Here is a 21,461-nt window from a genome sequence, read left to right as displayed (position 1 = left end):
CATTCCGGTAATCTATATATGGTCAGAATGAAAGCATTGTCTGGAAGCTTTGTCTGGTAGCTTGGGATTGATCAGCAGATCGAGCAGCTTGCTGTGCACTGTTCTGGATGCCAACATGTCCAGAAGATGCCAAGAGCGGCACCTCTCCATCCCAGGGAATAGCCTGCATTTCCCTGGCAAAGGAGTCATGTGGATTTTGCCAGACCCTTCATGGGCACAAATTTCTTGGTCGTAGTGGATGCAGTTACAGTACAAAGTGGCTAGAAGTGTTCCCAGTAGCCTTCACTACAGCTTTGCACACTGTTGATGTGTTGAGAAGCCTCTTCTCAAGGATTGGTGTTCCAAAGGACCACAGTTTGTCATGGAACAGTTTCAGTCATTCCTGAAAATGAATGGAATAAGTCATATACATCGACACCATATGACCCAGCTACAAATGACATGACGGAAGGGTTTGTCCAGAGTCTAAAGAGCGCACTGCAAGCAAAGTCATCAGAGCACAGTGAATCAGAAGCTCACCATTTTCACGTTTACATGTCACGATGCAGTACACTCCACAACCAACAACTCACCAGTTATGTTGTTCCCAGGTTGTCCATTGCACTCATGCTTGGATCTGCTCAAACCCAATATCATAAGGAATATTCAGGACAAACCGCTGAGGCAAATTGTGGGCTCCTCAAACCAGGAGGTTTAATGTTTTACTCCTGGAGTTAAGAAATCCTGGTGAGGTACAACAGAGATGATCAAAAGTGGGTACTTGCAAGGATTAAGGAACTAGACCACTCTTCTATATAGTGAAGGTGGTGCCTGATGTCATCTGGAGATAATACATTGATCGGTTGAGGTTGCCCACATTTTTGATTAGTTTTATGTTTTCGAATTACAAAACATAACTCGGCAGCATTTTTTTGCTGCTGTATTTGTTACTCCTCCAAACTGTACTTGATTGAAAAGAATTGGGTATATAAGGGAACTGCTTTCCATTTTGAAGGAGGACACATCTTTGCAAATTTAACTAAACATTCAGGCAAAATAGTTACCTCTAGCTAAAGCTGGTAACTGTTGCAAAAATAAGGGGAAGTAAAGTGCATGTTGCAAAGTAGATAAGTACACTCTTTTAACAAAACATCCTAATGGAAAAATAATAAAACATCATGAAGTCTATTTGATTGCATCTCTGATATTGATGTGGTGGTGAAGAGAATCTCCCAGTAAAATGTTAACATCGGCAGTATGATTGTGTGTTTCTGTTGTTCAGGAAGTGGACAGTCAGCACCAACCAGCAGCATCACTTCGCCCAGCCATGTAAATCTGTCTCCTAATACAGTGCCAGATTTTTCATATTCCAGTAGTGAGGATGAATTCTATGATGCAGATGAATTCTACCAGAGCAACTCTTCTCCGAAGCATTGCTTAGAGTGAGTACCTTAAAAAAAAATTTATTTGGAATATTTTCTTAACTATTAAAAAGAGTAAATGATAAATAGTTATTTTTCAAAACAATTTCAAAATACATTAAAATAATATATTTTTAGACATACTTGGTATTGAGTTTTCCATGAAAAATTTTGAGTGCGTCAACTTTCTTTTTACTAACTGAGTGAAGGAAAGTGTACTATTCTGAGACTGGTTTAAGGTTGTGGTGTGGGAAAGAAAAAAAATCATTATGCAATTTTTGTCACTCTTCCCTATTGGCACAGTTTTGATTCTGCTTTTTTGAGAAAGAAAAACTAATATTGAATGCAGTCCAGCAGAAACTTGCTTGACTAATTCCTAGGGCAAAACGATTACCCTGTCACTAAGTGTTTTAAAAATGTGAGTTTGAAAGCATGAGGGCGATCTTCGTGAAAGCAGATGTGACACGGTAGATGTTTCCACAAGTGGGAAGTCTAATGAAGGTACATGTTTGCAAAGGTGCATTTAAAATTTGAGGTGCATAGATTTTTCTTCCTTGCAGAGGGTAGTGAATCCTTGGAATTCTAGACCCTTGAAGGTTCTGAAAGCTAAATCATTGGTTTTTCTTAAAGAAGAGGTAGATAAATTTTTTTTAAAGTTCGGGGAATTGAGGGTAATGGGAAGCTGACACAGAAGAGGAGTTGCAGCCCAAGGAAGATCACCTATGATCCAATGGTGAGCAAACTTGAACAGCCAGGTGGCCTGCTTCTGCAATTTTCTTGCGTTCTTGATTTGACATTAGATAAAGGCTTTATATTTAATTTAACTTAAGACACCTTATTACAATAATTCTACACTGAAGTAATTCTCCCCAGTTCACTCGATACCATATACAGGAACCAACTACATTACCAAACCACACATTTTTGGCTTATGGGAGGAAACTAGATCTCCTGTGAAAACCCATGCAGTCAAAATACCTTATGGTGTAAAAGGTTATCATGCAAATTTCACACAGACAGCATTGGTGGTCAGAGATGAATCTGGGTCACCTGAAGTTGTGAGATACCACTAAGGGGCAACAAGTCAGCTTGAACGGAGTTGTACCTAATAAAGTGGCCACACGAGTGTGACCCAGTTGTGGTCTTCTGCGATAGGATTGATATGTTGTGCATTCAGATATGTTGTTCTGTTGTTGTAACATGGCTATTTGTAACAGGCAACAGTTACTATTTCCTTCCTGTCAACTTGGACCAGTCTGGCCATTCTCCTCTGACCTCTCCCATTAACAAGGTGCCTTCACCCACAGGACTGCCACTCACTGGGTGTTTTTCTACTTATCGCACCATTCTCTATAAACTCGGGAGACTGCTGTGCATGAAAATCCCAAGAGAATCAGCAGTTTCTGAGACACTCAATCCACCCTGTCTTGCACCAACAATTATTCCAAAGTCAAAATCACTTGGATCACATTTCTTCCCCATTCTGATGTTTGGTCAGAACAGCAGCTGAACCTCTTGACCATGTTTGCGTGCTTTTATGCATTGAGTTGCTGTCACGTAATTGGCTGATTAGATATTTGCATGAACGAGCAGATGTACTAATAAAGTGGCCACTGAGTGAGTGAGTGTGTGTGTATGTGTATATATATATATATATAAAATGCTATTTGGATTCCTATTTTATGTATGCATATTAGAAGAAGGAATTCTTACGAAAGAATATTTTATTGCTGTGAGAAGGTCATTAAGATATGGTACCAAACACTGCAACTTCATTGTTTGTAACTGATGTTCTGGGAAAGCATTTTCTTAGATCTATAATCTATTGAAGAAAATCACATAAATCTTTGGTTATGCAGGCAATTTTTATGTTAGTGCAGTGTTATTTTAGAGGAGGAAACAATAACAAGAAGTACAAATATTAAAAATTGAATGTGTAGACCGTTTATGTGTAACGAATTGGAAATTTTAAACATTTTTGTTGATGTACGTACAAAATTGGTGGTGTTCTGGATAAGCATAATACAGCACAAGCCTTTTGACCCACAATGTTGTGCTGACCCTTTAACCTACTCTAAGATCAATCTAACCCTTCCCTCCCACATAACCTACCATTTGTCTTCATTCCATGTGTCTATCTAAGAGCCTCTTAAATGTCCTTAATGTATCTGCCACTACCACCAATCCTGGGATCACATTCAATGCACCTACTCTCTGTGTAAAGAAACATACTTCTGACATTGCCCCTATACTTTCCTCCAAATACATTATAAAGTTATAAGAAAAGTGTAAAAGGTTGTCGTAGGTTAAAATGAGACATTTTTAGGAAGTAGAGCTGGGCTCAGAAGTGGTAGACGGAGTTCAATCCAGTGAATTGTGAAATAATACACTTTAGAAGGTCGAACTTGAAGCAGAGTACAAGATTAATGGCAGGATTTTTAGCTCTATAGGGAAAGAGAGGAATTTTGGGGTCCACATCCATGGTGGTTAAGAAGGTGTATTGGGCTTAGTTTAAGATTAAGCTCTGGAGCTGTGAGCTAATGTTGCAGGTCTATAAAACTCTGCTTAGACCACATTTGGAGTATTGTGTTCAGTCCTGGATCTGTGGAGATCTCACTGAATGGTGTAAAGTGAGGACATAGTTAAAGCATTAAACATTTTAATATTAATTTTAAAAAGAGTAATTTTAAATATAATCCTCATTCTTCATTATTAAATGCACTTACCCACTATTAAAATGAACAATTATTTGAGATTTGTGTTAATTCATGCAAAAAAAATAGCTGTCAGTACATACTTTGGACTTTGGCAAGACTAACTGTACTCACTCGCTTAATGTCAGCAAAACTTAATATCTTGTAAAATGTCTTATGCATTTATGAAGTTTTTATAATATTCATTGAAAAATTAAAACTGATTACTTATAAAATATAACATATTTGACCTTTAATTCTTACTGTCATTATTCTCATGGACAAAAGCCAGGAAGCACAATCTGTGTTTAAGTTCTCTCTTCTATACCTTTTATATGATCAAATACACAATTGTTGCTCCATATTAGATTAAGACATTAAAGTGAAAACTTGTCTTTTTCCATTGATATTCCAAAAATAACAGGTGTTGTTGAGGTGACCAATGCTGAAATTTTTTAAATTGTTAACTTGTCCATTTGTTAAGAAGTTGTGTGCTTTAAGTTATTTTTTCATGCATGTTTGAGTTTCCCAGCATAGATTGCAATAATTTTGCCTCTGGTTTGGTATTTGTGGCTTAGGTTTAACTGTGACAGGTGAAGCTGCTGAAAAGCTGGGCTTTTAAGGATTGATATCTGAGAGCTGCTTGACGCTGTCTTGAATTAAGAATCTTGGATTTTTTTCTATGAAATTTATGTTAAGTAGGTTACGTAGTCAATTTTAAATGCTTATTATTGAAGTTAATCATAGAGTCGTGCAGCATAGAACCAGCCCTTCCGTCCCACTGGTCCGTACCAACTTCATATTTTCCTAAATCATCTCTGTCCCCATTCTATCCTCCTGATTTCCTCCTTCAGTACCCTCCCTTGTACTCTTTGAGGGATTCACTTGATTTCAGCTGCCTGTACTTGTCCCATACTTCATTTTTTTCTGGCCAGGGCATCAATATTCCTTGTCATCCAGGGTTCCCTACTCAAACAAGCCTTGCCATTACTCCAGTGGGGACATGCAGACCTTGAGCTCTCACTATCTCACCTTGCATGTGATCCCTTTGCCTGCAAACAACCTTTCCTGTCTCACATAAAGTTTACTTAAAATCTGCACAAATCTCTCTCTCTATCCCTCTCTCTCTATCCCTCTCTCTCTATCCCTCTCTCTCTATCCCTCTCTCTCTATCCCTCTCTCTCTATCCCTCTCTCTCTATCCCTCTCTCTCTATCCCTCTCTCTCTATCCTTCTCTCTCTATCCTTCTCTCTCTCACCCTCTCTCTCTCACCCTCTCTCTCTCACCCTCTCTCTCTCACCCTCTCTCTCTCACCCTCTCTCTCTCACCCTCTCTCTCTCACCCTCTCTCTCTCACCCTCTCTCTCTCACCCTCTCTCTCTCACCCTCTCTCTCTCACCCTCTCTCTCTCTATCCCTGTCTCTCTCTATCCCTGTCTCTCTCTATCCCTGTCTCTCTCTATCCCTGTCTCTCTCTATCCCTTTCTCTCTCTATCCCTTTCTCTCTCTATCCCTTTCTCTCTCTATCCCTTTCTCTCTCTATCCCTTTCTCTCTCTATCCCCCCTCTCTCTCTATCCCCCCTCTCTCTCTATCCCCCCTCTCTCTCTATCCCCCCTCTCTCTCTATCCCTTCTCTCTCTCTATCCCTTCTCTCTCTCTCCCCCCTCTCTCTCCCCCCTCTCTCTCCCCCCTCTCTCTCCCCCCTCTCTCTCCCCCCCTCTCTCTCCCCCCTCTCTCTCCCCCCTCTCTCTCCCCCCTCTCTCTCCCCCCTCTCTCTCCCCCCTCTCTCTCCCCCCTCTCTCTCCCCCCTCTCTCTCCCCCCTCTCTCTCCCCCCTCTCTCTCCCCCCCCTCTCTCCCCCCCCTCTCTCCCCCCCCTCTCTCCCCCCCCTCTCTCCCCCCCCTCTCCTCCCCCCCCCTCTCTCCCCCCCCTCTCTCCCCCCCCTCTCTCCCCCCCCTCTCTCCCCCCCTCTCTCCCCCCTCTCTCCCCCCTCTCTCCCCCCCCTCTCTCCCCCCCCTCTCTCCCCCCCCTCTCTCCCCCCCCTCTCTCCCCCCCTCTCTCCCCCCCCCTCTCTCCCCCCCCCTCTCTCCCCCCCCCTCTCTCCCCCCCCTCTCTCCCCCCCCCTCTCTCCCCCCCCTCTCTCCCCCCCCCTCTCTCCCCCCCCTCTCTCCCCCCCCTCTCTCCCCCCCCTCTCTCCCCCCCCTCTCTCCCCCCCCTCTCTCCCTCCCCTCTCTCCCTCCCCTCTATCCCCCTCCCCCCTCCTTCTCCCCCCTCTCTCCCTCCCCCCGCCCCTCTCCCCATCTATCCCCCTCTCTATCTATCCCTCCCTCTCTGTCCATCTTCTCTGCCTAGCCCCCTCCCCATCTCTCTATTGCTCTCACTCTCTCTCTTGTGCTCTATCTCACTCTCGCTCTATCACTATCTCTCTCTCACTCTCTCTCTCTCTCTCTCTCTCTCTCCTTCGCGCTTCCTCTCTGTTTATTGCTCGCTCACTGTTTCTCGCTCGGTCTCTTTATCACCCCCACACCAGGCCATAAGATATAGGAGCAGAATAAGGCTATTTGTCCCATCGGGTCTGCTCCACCATTTCATGATGGCTGATCCAATCTTCTGCCTTCTCCCCCTATCCCTTCATGCCCTGACCAATCAAGAATCTATCAACCTCTCCCTTAAATATACATAAAGACTTGGCCTCCACAGCTGCCTCTGGCAAAGAATTCCACAGATTCACTACTCTGTGCCAGAAGAAATTCCTCCTCATCTCCTTTCTTAAAGGACGCCTGTATATTCTGAGACTGTGTACTCTGATGTTAGACTTTCCCACCACAGGAAACATCCTCTCAAAATCCACTTTATCAAGGCCTTTCACCTTTCAAAAGGTTTCAATGAGGTAATCCCTCATTCTTCTGAATTCTAGTGAATACAGACCCAGAGCCATCAAATGCTCTTCATATGACAAGCCATTCAATCCCAGAATCTTCTTCGTGAACCTCTTTTGTACCCTCTCCAGTTTCAGCTCATCCTTTCTAAGATAAGGGCCCAAAACTGTTCCTAATACTTCAAGTGAGACCTCACCAGTGCATTATAAAGTCTCAGCATTACATCCTTGCTTTTATATTCTAGTTCTCTTGAAATAAATGCTAATATTGCATTTGCCTTCCTTACCACAGACTCAACCTGCAAATTAACCTTTAGGGAATCCTGCACAAGTACTCCCAAGTCCCTTTGTTCCTCAGTCTTTTGCATTTTCTCTTCATTTAGAAAATAGTCAACCCAAGTAACCAGAGACGTCATCCTTGATCATTGACTCCAGCATATTCGCAATCACTAAGATCAGACTAACTGGCCTATATTTTCCTTTCTTCTGCCTCTCCCTTCTTGAAGAGTGGAGTGACATTTGCAACTTTCCAGTCTTCCAGAAATATTCCAGAATCTAATGATTCTTGAAGGATCATTACTCATGCCTGCACAATCCCTTCAGCCACCTCTTTCAGAACTTCGGGGTGTACACCATCTGTTCCAGGTGACTTATCTACCTTTCAGTTTCCCAAGAACCCTCTCTCTAGTAATATTAACTTCACACACTTCATGGCCCCTGACATCTGGAACTTCCACCATACCGCTAATGTCTTATACAGTGAAAACAGATGCAAAATAATTATTCAGTTTGTCTGCCATTTCCATGTCCCCCATTTGTCCCCCATTACTATCTCTCCAGCATTGTATCTGAAGAAAAATTTTGGTATCCTCTTTAATATTATTGGCTAGCTTCCTTTCGTATTCCATCTTTACCTTAATGACTTTTTTAGTTATCTTCTGTTGGCTTTTAAAAGCTTCCCTGTTCTCTAACTACCCACTAATTTTTGCTCTATTATTTGCCCTCTCTTTGGTTTTTATGTTGGCTTTGACTTCTCTTGTTAGCCACGGTTATGCCATCTTTCCTTTAGAACACTTCTTCCTCTTTGGGATGTATATATCCTGTGCCTTCTGAATTGCTTCCAGAAGTTCCAGCCATTATCTGCCTTGCCTGTCAACTATCTTGCATTGCACGAAATGACCTGGCCATTTCCCTTCCCGTCACATCTTTTCAACTTGTTATCGCTGAATTCTGTGTCACTTTCATTTAGCTCCCTGTTGTTTGGTATCTGTTGTAGCGTGGATGAAATCACAGAAGAGACAGAGTCACTGGTAGATACAAAGCAGCTTCTTTATTCGACACAACAAGCAGGCATCATATGGACAGAGACGCTTTCGGTAGAAAGGTCTGCTAGCCCAAAGTGGGCTGGATATTTATATGCTAAACACGAAGGCAATCACTACTTAAAAAGTTATAGACAATGCTTCCTTTTGAAGCTACATACTAAACATCACGCCTCCTGACTTCATCCTTTCCTTCCGACGCCAACATGTCTGGGTTGGTATCCACAGCCTTTAGGAATGCAAGTTAAATCCACAGTACATTTATTTGACATTTTATGCGCTAACATAGAAGACAATTAATATTTATAAAGTATAGATAATACTGGCCTCGAAACTACAGCATCTGGTCAAACTACAGCACCAGAAGCATCTGGTATTCACACCTTTTTAGGAAGCGAATTGTTGTGAACTCAATCCACAGTACTTTGTCAAATAGAAGTCTGGTGGCCAGAGTCATTTAAGTGTAAATGAATCATCTACCCAAAAACTCACTCTAACAGTCCCTCCTCTTGGCCCTCCTGGACAAAAAATTAAATTTGTACCAGGAAAGGCCAACCTTGGAGGATCTGCTCAAATAGGGCAGCAAAAATGCCGTCTCGAAATTCCCCCCCAATTTTATGTACCTCGATATCTATCCTAGCATTCTGTAATCGCTACCTACCAAATGTTAAGCAAGGAGGCTGTTCCAAGTCTTTAGAAATGCAGCTCCTTTTGTGTGCCTATCGGCTCTTTCCCTGCAACTTAATCACATTCCTTTGTCTTCAGCCCTTTATCCTCTGGTCGCTGAAGCTCTCCTTCCAGGAGCACCCACGGGCTCTCTCATCAATGTACAGGAAGGAGTTGGGGTGGCCTCTATGTAAACATCTGCAAGGACCTCTCCCCAGTGGCACCCCCTTTCAAACTGTCCGGTCGATCACTGGCCCAACTGCTGAAAAGGGCCCAGCTCCTCAGACTCGGGGTGACTGTTTTCAGATGCCGTGGGCAGCATCGAAGTGGTGGAACTTGCTGTCTCTGCTTTAACTCAAAAATCCCTCCCCATCTATTTCCCAATAAATTTCTATACCATGCTGTAAAATTAATCATCTACCTTCAGCAACCAGCCTTCTTTACAGAGTACCATCATCATCACACTCTAGCAGGCTACTCAGGGTTTTCCAACACGTTCTCGGCGTTTTCTGCCTTTGCGTTTCCTCGGGGTATGTTTTCATCAGCTGTGGTCAGGTCTGGAATGGCCGGCTAGTGTTCCTCTCTTAGGTTCTCTGTAATTACATGGTTACTGGGTACACTTGGTTCCCCGCTCTGTCTGTGGGAGCAACAAGAGGGTGAGTTGTATGCTTTAACCTGGGTCCAGTGTTTCCACTGGCTGCCTCGCCGAGTCTGTACACAGACACATGTATCTTTGGTTAAGAGTACTGTCTGTGGTCCTGTCCACTTGGGGGCAAACCCTGGTCTTTCTGGCAGCACCCTCACCATAACTTGGTCGCCGGGCTGTGGAAGGACTATCCCCTTTCCCTCTGGCTCTCTCTGATCAGCGATTCGCTGCTGTAGTTTCGCTTGGTCCTTTAATACTTTTAAGTTGGTTACAAAAGCTGTAAGCCCCAGGCTCCCCGCAACCTGCAATTACCCCATAGGGGAGTGGCATTGCTTGCCCCATCAATAATTCGTAGGGGCTGAGACCCAAAGTGCAGTTTGGGGTTGCGTGCAATCTCATCAACCCATGTCTTTCCTGTCTCAGCTATAGCTTTGGCTAACGCATTCTTGATTGTTCGGTTCATCCTTTCTACCATCCCGGAACTCTGGGGGTGGTAGGGTACATGGAAACGTTGTCGAATCCCTAGCAGTCGGCACATTTCCTTCATCACTTTCCCTGTGAAATGTGCTCCCTGATCTGAATCCATCCGGACTGGTGTTCCCCACCTTGGGAGGATTTCCTGAACTAGGATCCATGCAGTGGTGTGGGCTGTGCAATCCCTTGTTGGGAAAGCCTCTACCCACCAGGTGAAGTGACCATAATTACTAGACAGTAGCTTTCCCCCCTGCTTTTTGGCAGGGGCCCTGTGAAGTCTATCTGGATGTTTTCCCAGGGTTCCCTCGGCCGAGGCTGATCTGCCAGCTGTAGCTTTCTGCCCTTACGAGGGTTATGCTGGGCACAAATGATACAACGGCGGCAGAATTTCTCAACATCCCCACCCATCCCTGGCCATCACCAGTCCTGCTGGAGGGTTGTGATCATGCTCTGCCCTCCCTGATGCATCACCCCATGATATAACTTCAGTAGTATCTGTCTAATACAGGGTGGGGCCACCGCGACTCTTTCCTCCCCATGTGTCCAGCACCCATCTGGTCCCTCCTTTGCCCCTTTTCTCCTCCATTTTCCCTTCTCTTCTGCCTCTACCTCTTCATATAATTTTACTAAACTGGCTTCTGTCATTTCCTCCTGCACACTTGCAATTTCAGTTGCCTCTTGTTCCCCTCCTGCCTTATTTGCAGTAATGTCTGCCCTTGGAGGAACTGGGAAAACTTTATGTTCTGGAGTGGCCGCAGTGTCTCTGAGTATCCCCTGGTGTTTTTGTTCCTTCACTATACCCTGAACAGCGGTCAGTGTGTCAGTTTGTATAGGGTCCTGCTTAGGGGGTTTATACAGACCCTCCTCTATTTTAACTGGGTTTATCTTTACTGGACCACAATCTTGCTTGTGTGTAGCCCACACTGCTGGGAACTGCTGACAAGGTAACCCACGGTCCCCATCCGGGCTGCAGTCTCTGGTGATCAGGGCAGCTGTGACTATGCTAGGCAGGCTGTGTATTCTGTTGGTTGTATGCATTCGCTGCCCCTGACTCATCCACATTATTTCTCCCTTTCCCGAATCTATAACAGCTCCTGCTTCCCGTAGGATGTCTATTCCAAGGATCATGCCCTCATTATTTGGACATACCCAGAAATACACTGGAAGCTGCACTCCCCTGATTTCTAGTATTTGCTACTCGCTTCTTTCTGCTTTTACTGTTTTCCCTCCTACATCCCTGATATAACTGGCCTGTCCAGATGTTGGTAAGGGCAAGTTTGTTATCGATACAGATGCCCCTGTGTCCACTAACATATTGCATTGCCATCCCCCTAACAATGCCGTTGTGTACATCCGCGGGTCACCAGCGCTGGCAGTGGAGCCAGCTGCCACATCTTTTTCTGCCCTAAGAGGCGTCATTACTAACTCTTTGATCTGATCGACAGTCAGACTGGTTGCTGATGGGGTGAGTGACTGGGTGTCTGCCGTGACCTTCACCTGGGTTTTCCCCCTCCCTTTTGGACACTCTATCCAGCTATGTCCCGATAAGCCACAGCTGTAGCATAACAACTCCTTCACTGTCTTATACCTGGTCCGGCAGTCCTTTGCTAGGTGCCCTGGCTGCCGGCAAGCAAAACAAACTCTCTGGGACATCACAGCAGCTGCATCCGCTATACCCACTTTAGGATTTCTCTTGCCTTTTCTTTGGTCTATCTCACTGGCCCACGAAACTATCGCAGAGTAGTCGGACCCCACCATTACGCCTAAATCTAAAACTTCCTGGTGGGCTGAGCTCAGACCTTGCTTCAGCATTGTTAGGAAGATTGGGTCAACCCTCCCTGGATTATCCAACCCTGAATTCTCCTCATATGCTCGGTACTTATGTTCTGCGTAATCCATGGCTGTCTCGTCAGCCTTTTGAATGACAGCCATTATCGCTCCCCAGCTACTCTTGCCTCCCCCTGCCACTGCCTCACTTCCCCTTTAAAAAAGCGATATCTTTCTTCATTACTGGCGCTTTTGGTAGTTGCCCATGTACCATCCCACACCCCCTGAGCCATCCTGTCCCACATATTCCTCGGGCACTTGGCTTTCACTTACACATGTATATCTTTAGGGTGCATCTGGTGAATTTCAACCATTTCCTCGAGCTTGTGCCAAAATTCTGAATTCCCACAGGCGACTTTAAGTGAGGGCAACTCAGACAAGATGCTCTGTTTCTCCTCGGGGGTGAAGGGCTTATGAGTAGTCGTAATCAAGGTCAAGGGCTGGCTGGGATCATCAGGGTTCTCAACCTGATGTTGCCAATAGGTGCCATTCTAGTAGATCTATCTGGGTAAGGCCTGTCCGAGATATCTCCATACTAATTCCCACACTACGCAAAATGTCAAAGACGGGTAGCAGTTAAACAGTACATACTTAAAACCGCAGAGTATGTATTCCACAATCTGCCACTTTTGAGTACCCGAACTCATGATGCCTGCTGTTTCCCTTTGCATCACACTTGCACACACATACACTAAAATGCAGCTCCCGGAACGAGTATACACACCCCCACTCTAGCGTCTTGAATCGTACCGTTGGTTACCACCTTTCACAACTGGTGGTCCAAGTCTCACCAAGTTAACCAAGTTTACGTGCAAAGATTCCCCACTTACATAAACACACATGCACACACACACACACGCACACACACTACTTTTCTATCTACCAGTTCAGCTCTCCACATTCGTGTACTTCGTGGCCCGTGCACCACCGACCGAACAGATCCAAGTGTGAGTGTTATTTTAGAAAAATACTCACCAACTTAGACTGCTAGGAACGCTGGCCACACGCACAATGGGTCACGAAGGTATCCCATTCCTGACACCAAATGTTGTAGCGTGGATGAAATCACTGGAGAGACAGAGTCACTGGTAGATACAAAGCAGCTTCTTTATTCAACACAACAAGGTACAGCAGGCATCATACGGACGGAGACGCTTTCGGTAGAAAGGTCTGCTAGCCCAATGGGCTCGATATTTATATGCTAAACACAAAGGCAATCGCTACTTAAAAAGTTATAGACAATGCTTCCTTTTGAAGCTACATACAAAACATCACACCTCCTGACTTCATCCTTTCCTCCCGACACCAACATGTCTGGGATGGTATCCGCAGCCTTTAGGAATGCAAGTTAGATCCACAATACATTTATTTGGCATTTTACGTGCTAACATAGAAGACAATTAATATTTATAAAGTATAGATAATACTGTCTTCAAAACTACAGCATCTGGTCAAACTACGGCACCAGAAGCATCTGGTATTCACACCTTATTAGGAAGCACATTGTTGTGAACTCAATCCACAGTACTTTGTCAAATAGAAGTCTGGTGGCCAGAGTCATTTAAGTGTAAAAAAATCATCTACCCAAAAACTCACTCTAACAGTATCCCACATCCCATCCAATCTAGTTTAAATCATTTGCATTTGGGTGTATTTTACATTTTTCTCACACTTATCCCACATGACATCAAGAACTAGTGGAAAGCTCTGTATACAGCAAAACAATCAGAGCTATACACTCTGCTTTATGGAAAGTCATCACTGTACCATAACTGATCTGGTGATGAAATTGCCACTTATGCCTTTCAGTGTTCACTAATGTTAATATTTTATTACCTTTCCATATATGTTCGCTTGTAGCAAATTGTATTCATTGTGTGATTGCTAACTTGTGTTGGCGTCTGCTCCATTACCATTAATTTTAAATTCTTGTCTATGTGTTTAAATTAATTTTTTGGCCTTCTGTAATTTTCTTCAGCCTATAATCAACCAAGAATATTGCAAATATCCAGCTCTGACCTACTTCTCTCACCTCCCCACACTGCTGTTACTTTATGGTCTCTCTTCCTTTTATAAATGCCGAATCTGTTGGGAGGTCTTTAAACATACATTTGCCCAGCAGATCCCCTTCTGTCATTTTTTTTCTCTCTGATAATCCTCCTGGAAAATCCTTGGGAGGTTTTAATAGTATAGATGCAAGTTACTGTTTTGTCAAAAAGAAGCTGCAGTGACAGGGATATGGCATTATAACATTGAACAAGCTTGTAGAGGAATTACAATACATAATGTATTCACAACAGATTGCAGTAAATTTGGTCAACAGTGGTGGATTTAATAGTTTGATTATGCACAATGATTCTAAAAAACTTAAGTTCAGAAAAGGCTTGTTGTGCATGACAAAGGTCCCTTTGATTTAGGATGAATGGAAAACAGAGTGAACTAAATCGTTTAAAAAAATGAATAAATAATAATAGGTGCTTGTTAGAAAAGTGTGCTCACCAGTGTGTTTAGAGAAGCTGCAAGTTTATTAAAAATAACAGTTTGATGTTATGCAACATCTTTTGCAATTCTTCTTAATTCTCACAGTTCTATACACGCGGAATGTTGCAGTCAGATGGTTTTATTTATTTTCGGTACATGTTTTATGTGGCACTTCTGGTTGTTGGCTTAAGTTGCTAGGAGACTTGCAAATTCAAATCTGTCATTTAAATTGAAATCAGTATTGGCACGAACACAGAAATAGCTATGTTGACTCGGTCTTATTGTGCCTGTGTTTATCCAAAGATCAGTCATTTAGGATATAGCATTACAAATTGGGACTCAGGATTTGAATTCCTCGCTGTTAAAATTTGATCTTCAGTTGCATCTTACTTTTTGCGTTACATTTTTTCCTAGATACTAGCTGCTGACTGCTAACATCGTATGAAGTCAGACAGACATTTGAGACTCTCTTTTTTTAAAAATAGAGAATGCTTTCAAGAACATTTTATAGAATTTAAATTTGTATTAAATGTTCTAGATGCTTCAGAATGATTTTGAGCCTGGTTAATCAATTTGTAAAATAAAAATAATCTATTATTTCAATCTTACTTGGAAGTTATACTTGGTTCTTTGGTTTGACAGTTTTAAGCTGTGTTATTGCTCTTTCTGAGCTGTTAAAAGTTTCCCCCACTACCATCACCATTCCTCTACAACTGTTTGACGATATTGCTCAATAGGAAAATAACCGAAGCCCTGAGCTCAAGAAATAGTGGGATCTTGGAATTACAATTTAGAAGAAATCATTATATAATGTCATAGACTGCAGTTTAAATATTCCATTATCAACATTACAGAGACGGTTTTTAATTTTTGTAGTGCTAAATCTCCGGCAGTGATCTCTCACAGCAACACAGGTGGCAGTCTGAAGCGCCCAGACACCACAGAATCGTTGAACTCTTCCATGTCTAATGGAACAAATGATGCAGGTATGTTTCTGCTCAATTATGCTCATTTCTTAAATTGAGAGCAATTAGAACCTCTTCAAAGTTCAAGGACATTCATTATCAACAAATGTATAATGTATACAACCTTGAGATTCATCTTCTTGCAGGCAGCCACAAAATAAATAAACAAAATAGGACCCGTTTTTACAAAAAAAGCACGCAACAAAGACCATCAAACACCCAATGTGCAAGAAAAAGAAGAAATCACACAAACGATAAGAATTGTACTAATAACACAGAGCGTTAACGCAGAGTGAGTCCACAGCCACTCAGCCAGTTCAGCACTGAGCCAAGTGGCGATAGTTGCAGGTCACAGCAGTAGAGTCATTTCAGTGCTGAAGTGAGTAAACGTCGCAGATTGGTGAGCTGAACATTGGTTCGTCCTTCGTCCTTATCTTTGGCGCCTTGATCAAATCGTGCAAGTAGTAAAAAAAATAAGTAACAAAAACACATGGAACATGAGCTGCAGAGTCCCCAAAAGTGAGTCTATAGCTCCAGAGCCATTCAGCCCTAAGGCAAGTAAAGCCTGTCCAGGGGTCCAATGGCTGCAGGGCAACAACTGCTCCTGAATCTGGTGGTATGGGACCCAAGACTGCTGCACCTCCCACCCATTGGTTGTAACAAGAAGAGAGGGAGACCAGTCAAACACAGGCAGATGGTGCTGAACACCTGTTTGTTTCCTGCTCTTGTACTGGATGATTTTAATCATGCTCAAATCTTTCATCAGTCAACCACGGGGTCGTCTTCCATCCTCGGGCATCTATGCAGCATGCAACCCTAGCGATGGCCGACCCAGCTGTACCTGTACTGTTGAGAATCTAGTTCGCTGAATCCCCCAAGAGATTGCAAAAGTGCCAGATTGTTTAGTCAGTTCAAAAGAACATCCTTTAAAGAGAAATTATAGGCTGCAAAATGTTGCTGCCGCCATCTTGGTTCATTCATTGACTCATAAGGTCCCCAAATGATTATATATTTTGGTAAATCAGTTAAATTTATTCATTCCTGGAGGAATGGTTTGAATATTTTAATCAATACACCATCTTATCAGTAGCTTTCTAATGGATACTTGTTATAAAAGTTTTTTTGCCTAGTGTTTTGAAGCATGAGTTTTCTTAGGAAGACCCAGAAGTGCAAATCTTAGATCAATGTACGTGTTTTATTTAACTATCTGTATAGATATGTTAGCCATAAAAATACGGCTTAATTTAGTAAGTTTTCATTTTTGAGTGTAGTTTAAGGGTGTTCTATTTTAGTCCAGAATTGTCCATTTTTCTGCTGTAGGCTGCGTGTAACTACATATCTAATTATAAATACTCATGGTTTCTCTGTGTGTCCATTGATTTTAGTGCTGTTCGTTGATAGTTAGTCAATAGATCGTATTTTTATACCTTGGATGATCTTCGAGTTGGGAGAGAGTTTCAAATTTTTCGGACTCTGGCAAGAATCTTCAACTATATTAAGACTTTTTAATTTTGACACAACAATTTACAAGCTTATAGAAAAGTTTGACTAAATTCTTGTCAGCAGAATATTAGATTTATAAATAAGTAACATTTCAAAGGGTGAAGTTTTTTGCCATTTTTCAACATTTTGAGCTTTAGCATTAAACAGAAGTTCATCTTGAAGCTAATATGAATGCGATCATATACAACATACGAGATTCCTAAATGCTTCCTGTCATTCCTAGAGTTGTTTGATACGCATGATGAGAGAGATGATGAGGGGGAAGGGGAATCTGTGGAAGAGCATAAGAGTGTCATCATGCATCTCCTATCCCAAGTCCGACTGGGAATGGATCTGACAAAGGTAAGGATGGCGGCCAATTTTGTTTGAATATTCTGATAAATCTCCATTGGTTTGCCTTTTTTTAAAATTAAAAGTTTTTTAAAAATCGCTATTTAAATTGTCTTGTTCATTGGATTAGCAGGATTCAAATTATAAGTTTGGTTGTATTTTAAGTCAGTTTCTGCGTTTTTTGTGTTGAACCTTTAAAACAATTGGAATCAATATATGTGTGTTTGAATATTAGAAATATTAAGGTAATTTGAGCCTTTTAGGTTCCCATCCTTGGTAGGCACTTTGTTGTTTAGTTCTACTGCTTTGGATGCCCTATGCAAATCAACTATTAATTCTGAAAATAAGTAGTATGACTTTTTGTGCCAGTTAATGTAAAACAAAATGCTGATCCTCTTGCAGGTGGTGCTTCCCACTTTTATTTTGGAAAGGCGGTCTTTGTTAGAAATGTATGCAGACTTCTTTGCACATCCAGATTTATTTGTAAGGTAAATAACTTCTTAACTTATAAATCTAGAATTACTGGAAAACCTAGAAATATTATGATGCTGATAAATTCAAATGTAACGTAGGATTAACATACACATGTAGTTTAAAGAAATTTCTTCAGGATTGTTTCCATTATAACAATTTCATCTGCATGACATCTTAGTAAAGATGCTGCCCTTGAGTGATTTTTGGAGTGATGAAGTTGAAAGCTGTATGATGAAAACGTCCAGAAACGGCCACGGATTTCATAGTCATAGTCATACTTTATTGATCCCAGGGTGATGGTCAGATGCAACCATGTGGGGGAGGTGATGAGAAGCTGGGTGGATAACAAAGACAAGAAAGGTGCACAGGAAGTGTGGTTTTTGTGGCAATTGTTCACTCTTGGGGATGTGTGCAGAATTAATATATTGACCTTGAAATTATTTTGTGTGGTGCCATGATTTTCTGCAAGAGGCTTAAAAAAAAGTTTATAAAAAAACAAACTCCAAACGTGATTAGGTACTTCTCATTTTGTTCTCATAAGGCACAAAACTTGTTGTGAGCTCTCCATGTATAAATTTGCACAAATTTGTAAGGTGGATGTTTGACCCAAAATGGTGTTGCTGTCTCATGCAGAAGCAAGACTTTGCAGGACAGCCGAGGACAGTTTTAGTCCAAAGAAGGGATGGTAACCAGGTCAATACAAGGATCTCTTCCCAGCAGGTTTTTTGTTCCTGTCACCTACAAGATCCCCTACTACTGGTCCTTGGATCATGTCTCAAATCCTCTTCACTCCCCTCAATCCCTGATCTTTCACAGGACCACCTCAATGCATGGGCCCCTCCAGAACAACTTGTAAATCCTATCCATGAACCTTCAGATTATTATAGCACAGAGAGAAGCTATTTGGTCCATTTGAGTCTGTGCCAGCTCCTTAAGAAGCAATCTTTTGAGCTCTATTATTTTGCTCTTGTAATCCAGCAAGTTATTTTCCCTCAAATGCCAATTCCCTGTCAAAGGCCAGGATTAATTCTTTCTATCTCTCATATGGGTAGTGAGGTCCAGATCATAGTTTAAAACACCTAGGGTAGACTGTTTCCTCATGCTGTCCTTTTAGGTCATGGAGGCACAAAGAGACAGCAATACTGGAGCCTGGAACTGAAAACAAACTGCGGGTCAAGAGATCATTGTCTTCTTTGGTTGAGACTGAATATCCCGATGAAGGGTTTCAACCTGAATATTGACCATCTCTTTGCCTCCACAGATGCTGCTTGACACCAAAGTTCTTCAAGCAGTTTGTTTCTTACTTTTATGACTTTGTCTCTCTGTGCCCCTAATAAACCCTCCCCCCACCCATCCTTAATCTAACTGTTAATATCATCAGCTTCTTTCTACTTGCCATATCTGAATGGTTTATTGGCATATGTTTTAAAATTTTAAAAAATGGAAGAGGTGCTTCAGGTTAAATCAAATGACATTTACTAACATTGAGAATTGTGCATAGTATAGAATAAAGCTGGTCTTTTAAATGTTTTTCTCTTGGCTTTATTGTGTATTTGTTTAATCTACAAATTGAATAATTTACTGAAATACTTTCTTTAAAAAGTATTGTAGACCAAACTGACCCAAGGGACCGAATGGTGCAGGTTGTCAAATGGTATCTCTCGGCCTTTCACGCTGGCCGCAAAGGATCGGTAGCCAAGAAACCATACAATCCTATTCTTGGAGAGATTTTTAAATGTCATTGGATAGTACCTGAGATTGAAATTGAAGAAAATGCAGTAAGTTGCTTTTTTCTCTGATAATTTTCTTATAAGGATTCTTGTCCCATTTTTGTTTGGTCCCACAAGAATTTTCAGAAGCAATGTAAAACTTAGTTGCAAAGCCATCATTTGCACGTAGCATCAGATAAACAACATTCACAAGAAAACATCAATAATACAAGGAAGAACTCAATCAGAACAAAAAAGAACATCAATTGTAGTTGAAATGGTCATAGTGTTGCTATACTGAGATAGTGATTGGGGATTGCAGGTTGGATTAAGAACTGAATGTTTGAAAGGAAGAAGCTATTCTTGAACTTGGTAGCATGGGAATTCCATCTTCTGTACCTCCTGATCAATGATAGCCACAAAAGATGGCATTATCGCTCAGAGATTTAAATCTGTTGTCTTTCACTGATCCATCAATGTAGACTGGCACATGTTTGCTTTCCTCCCCTTCCTGAAGTCAACCATCAGTTTTTCACTTCTGCAATATTGAGTGATTGGTATTGTTACAGCACCACTCAACCAGGTGTGTTATCTTGCTCCTCTTTGCTGACTCTTTACAACCTACCTTACAGGGCCTGTTTCCATATTCTACAACTCTAAGATTACACTGTTTAAATAATGTGTATATAACTGTTGCTTTAAATAGTTTTCAGAAATGTATTCTGATACACATATACATTAACAAACTTACATTCTCAGTAACGAAAATTTTCAAATGAGTTTTTTCACCACAGGAGCCTGTTGCTGAAGGACCAATTCCAGAGGCCAGTCAGAACAGTGTAACCTTCGTAGCAGAGCAAGTGTCTCATCACCCACCAAGTGAGTTTAATTTCAGTAATCGTGTTAAGGATATCAAAACACATCATAGAATTTCTATTTTCTGACTATTTCATTATCATTGTTACCTCCTCCATGGCTGACTAGACATTTTTATTGCAATCCTTCCCCAACTTTGACAGGCTTACAGTGTCTACCACTGGTTAGATTTAATAACCTGTTTACCACACAGATAGTAAGACCAGAGAGTAGGATACAGAGAAGATTTTCTAGAATGTCAACAGGGATGATGGACTTTAGTTATGTAGAAGGGCAGGTGACACAGTAACTGTTTAAGAGTAGGGAATACCGAGGTATTCCATTTCATCATGCGCTTTGATTAAACAGAAATTTGTGTTTGCTTGAAGGGTTGTTAATTATAAGACCAAAAGCTACAATAATTGTTAAACCAGGGAGAAACTAATAATATTTTTATGTGATGAGTTATGATCTGGAATTTACTGCCTGATAGGATGATGCAATAAATTCAGTAGTGACTTCGGTTAGGAATGGGTTAAGTACTTGAAAGGAAAAGAATTGTGTTGTTTAGAGGGAAACTAAAATACATGGTGAGAACAAACCAAATTTCTCTTTTAAAGAACAGTAGGCTAAATAGAGTCCAGTCCTGTATGATTTCAATACCATTTTAGTATATGGCCAGGGTTTATCTCTGTTGGTGCTCAATCTTGTGAGTAATAATCTCAGTTTATATTCAATAACTATTGAACAATAATTAGAAAGCAGAAAACTGGCAATGCTGGACACCCAAAATAAAACCAAAGTTCTGGAGCATGGTGAGGAGTAATATCTGTGATAGAGTGGAGGCCAAGATTGTCTCAGTGACGTAACAAGTTCAGTGACATTTAGTTTAAAAAATGAGTGAGTACAGTTAGAGCAAAAATAAACAAACTGGAATTATGAGATACAGAACAATAGCTGAAAATGCAAAACTAAAAGGAATGCACTGAGTAACTAAACACATATCAGAGCAAATGCACCTCATTTCCACCAGGAACTGAACCAGCACATACATTTGAATTCTCAAATTTTAGGAATCTGCTCCCTGTCTTGTTTTTTACTTTCTCCTGATCTACTCAGTTCCAACTATACCCCCACCCTCCACAACCGCCATTTCTTTCCCCTCCTCTGCCCATCACCCAGACACTCCTCCCATGAGTTCCTTCCCCCACTACTGTCCCCATCTGCCCACCCTACCTCCC

General features: G+C 41.8%; 1 protein-coding gene across 3 annotated transcripts in view; it reads left to right on the top strand.

Annotated features, from left to right (window-relative positions):
* Positions 1–21,461, top strand: part of osbpl9 (oxysterol binding protein-like 9) — a 201,180-nt gene that overhangs the window by 158,494 nt on the left and 21,225 nt on the right. For all 3 annotated transcript variants that reach the window (XM_072273759.1, XM_072273758.1, XM_072273760.1), the window contains 6 exons: positions 1,262–1,421; positions 15,261–15,370; positions 17,076–17,194; positions 17,585–17,670; positions 19,260–19,434; positions 20,160–20,244. In XM_072273759.1, the coding sequence (XP_072129860.1) occupies positions 1,262–1,421; positions 15,261–15,370; positions 17,076–17,194; positions 17,585–17,670; positions 19,260–19,434; positions 20,160–20,244 (735 nt within the window). The remainder of the gene's footprint in view (positions 1–1,261; positions 1,422–15,260; positions 15,371–17,075; positions 17,195–17,584; positions 17,671–19,259; positions 19,435–20,159; positions 20,245–21,461) is intronic.

The sequence above is a fragment of the Mobula birostris genome, chromosome 12 (genome assembly GCF_030028105.1).
Source record: "Mobula birostris isolate sMobBir1 chromosome 12, sMobBir1.hap1, whole genome shotgun sequence".
Classification (NCBI taxonomy): Eukaryota; Metazoa; Chordata; class Chondrichthyes; order Myliobatiformes; family Myliobatidae; genus Mobula; species Mobula birostris.
The sequence above is the reverse complement of the archived record's forward strand: the minus strand, read 5'-3'. Positions and strand labels throughout refer to the sequence as shown.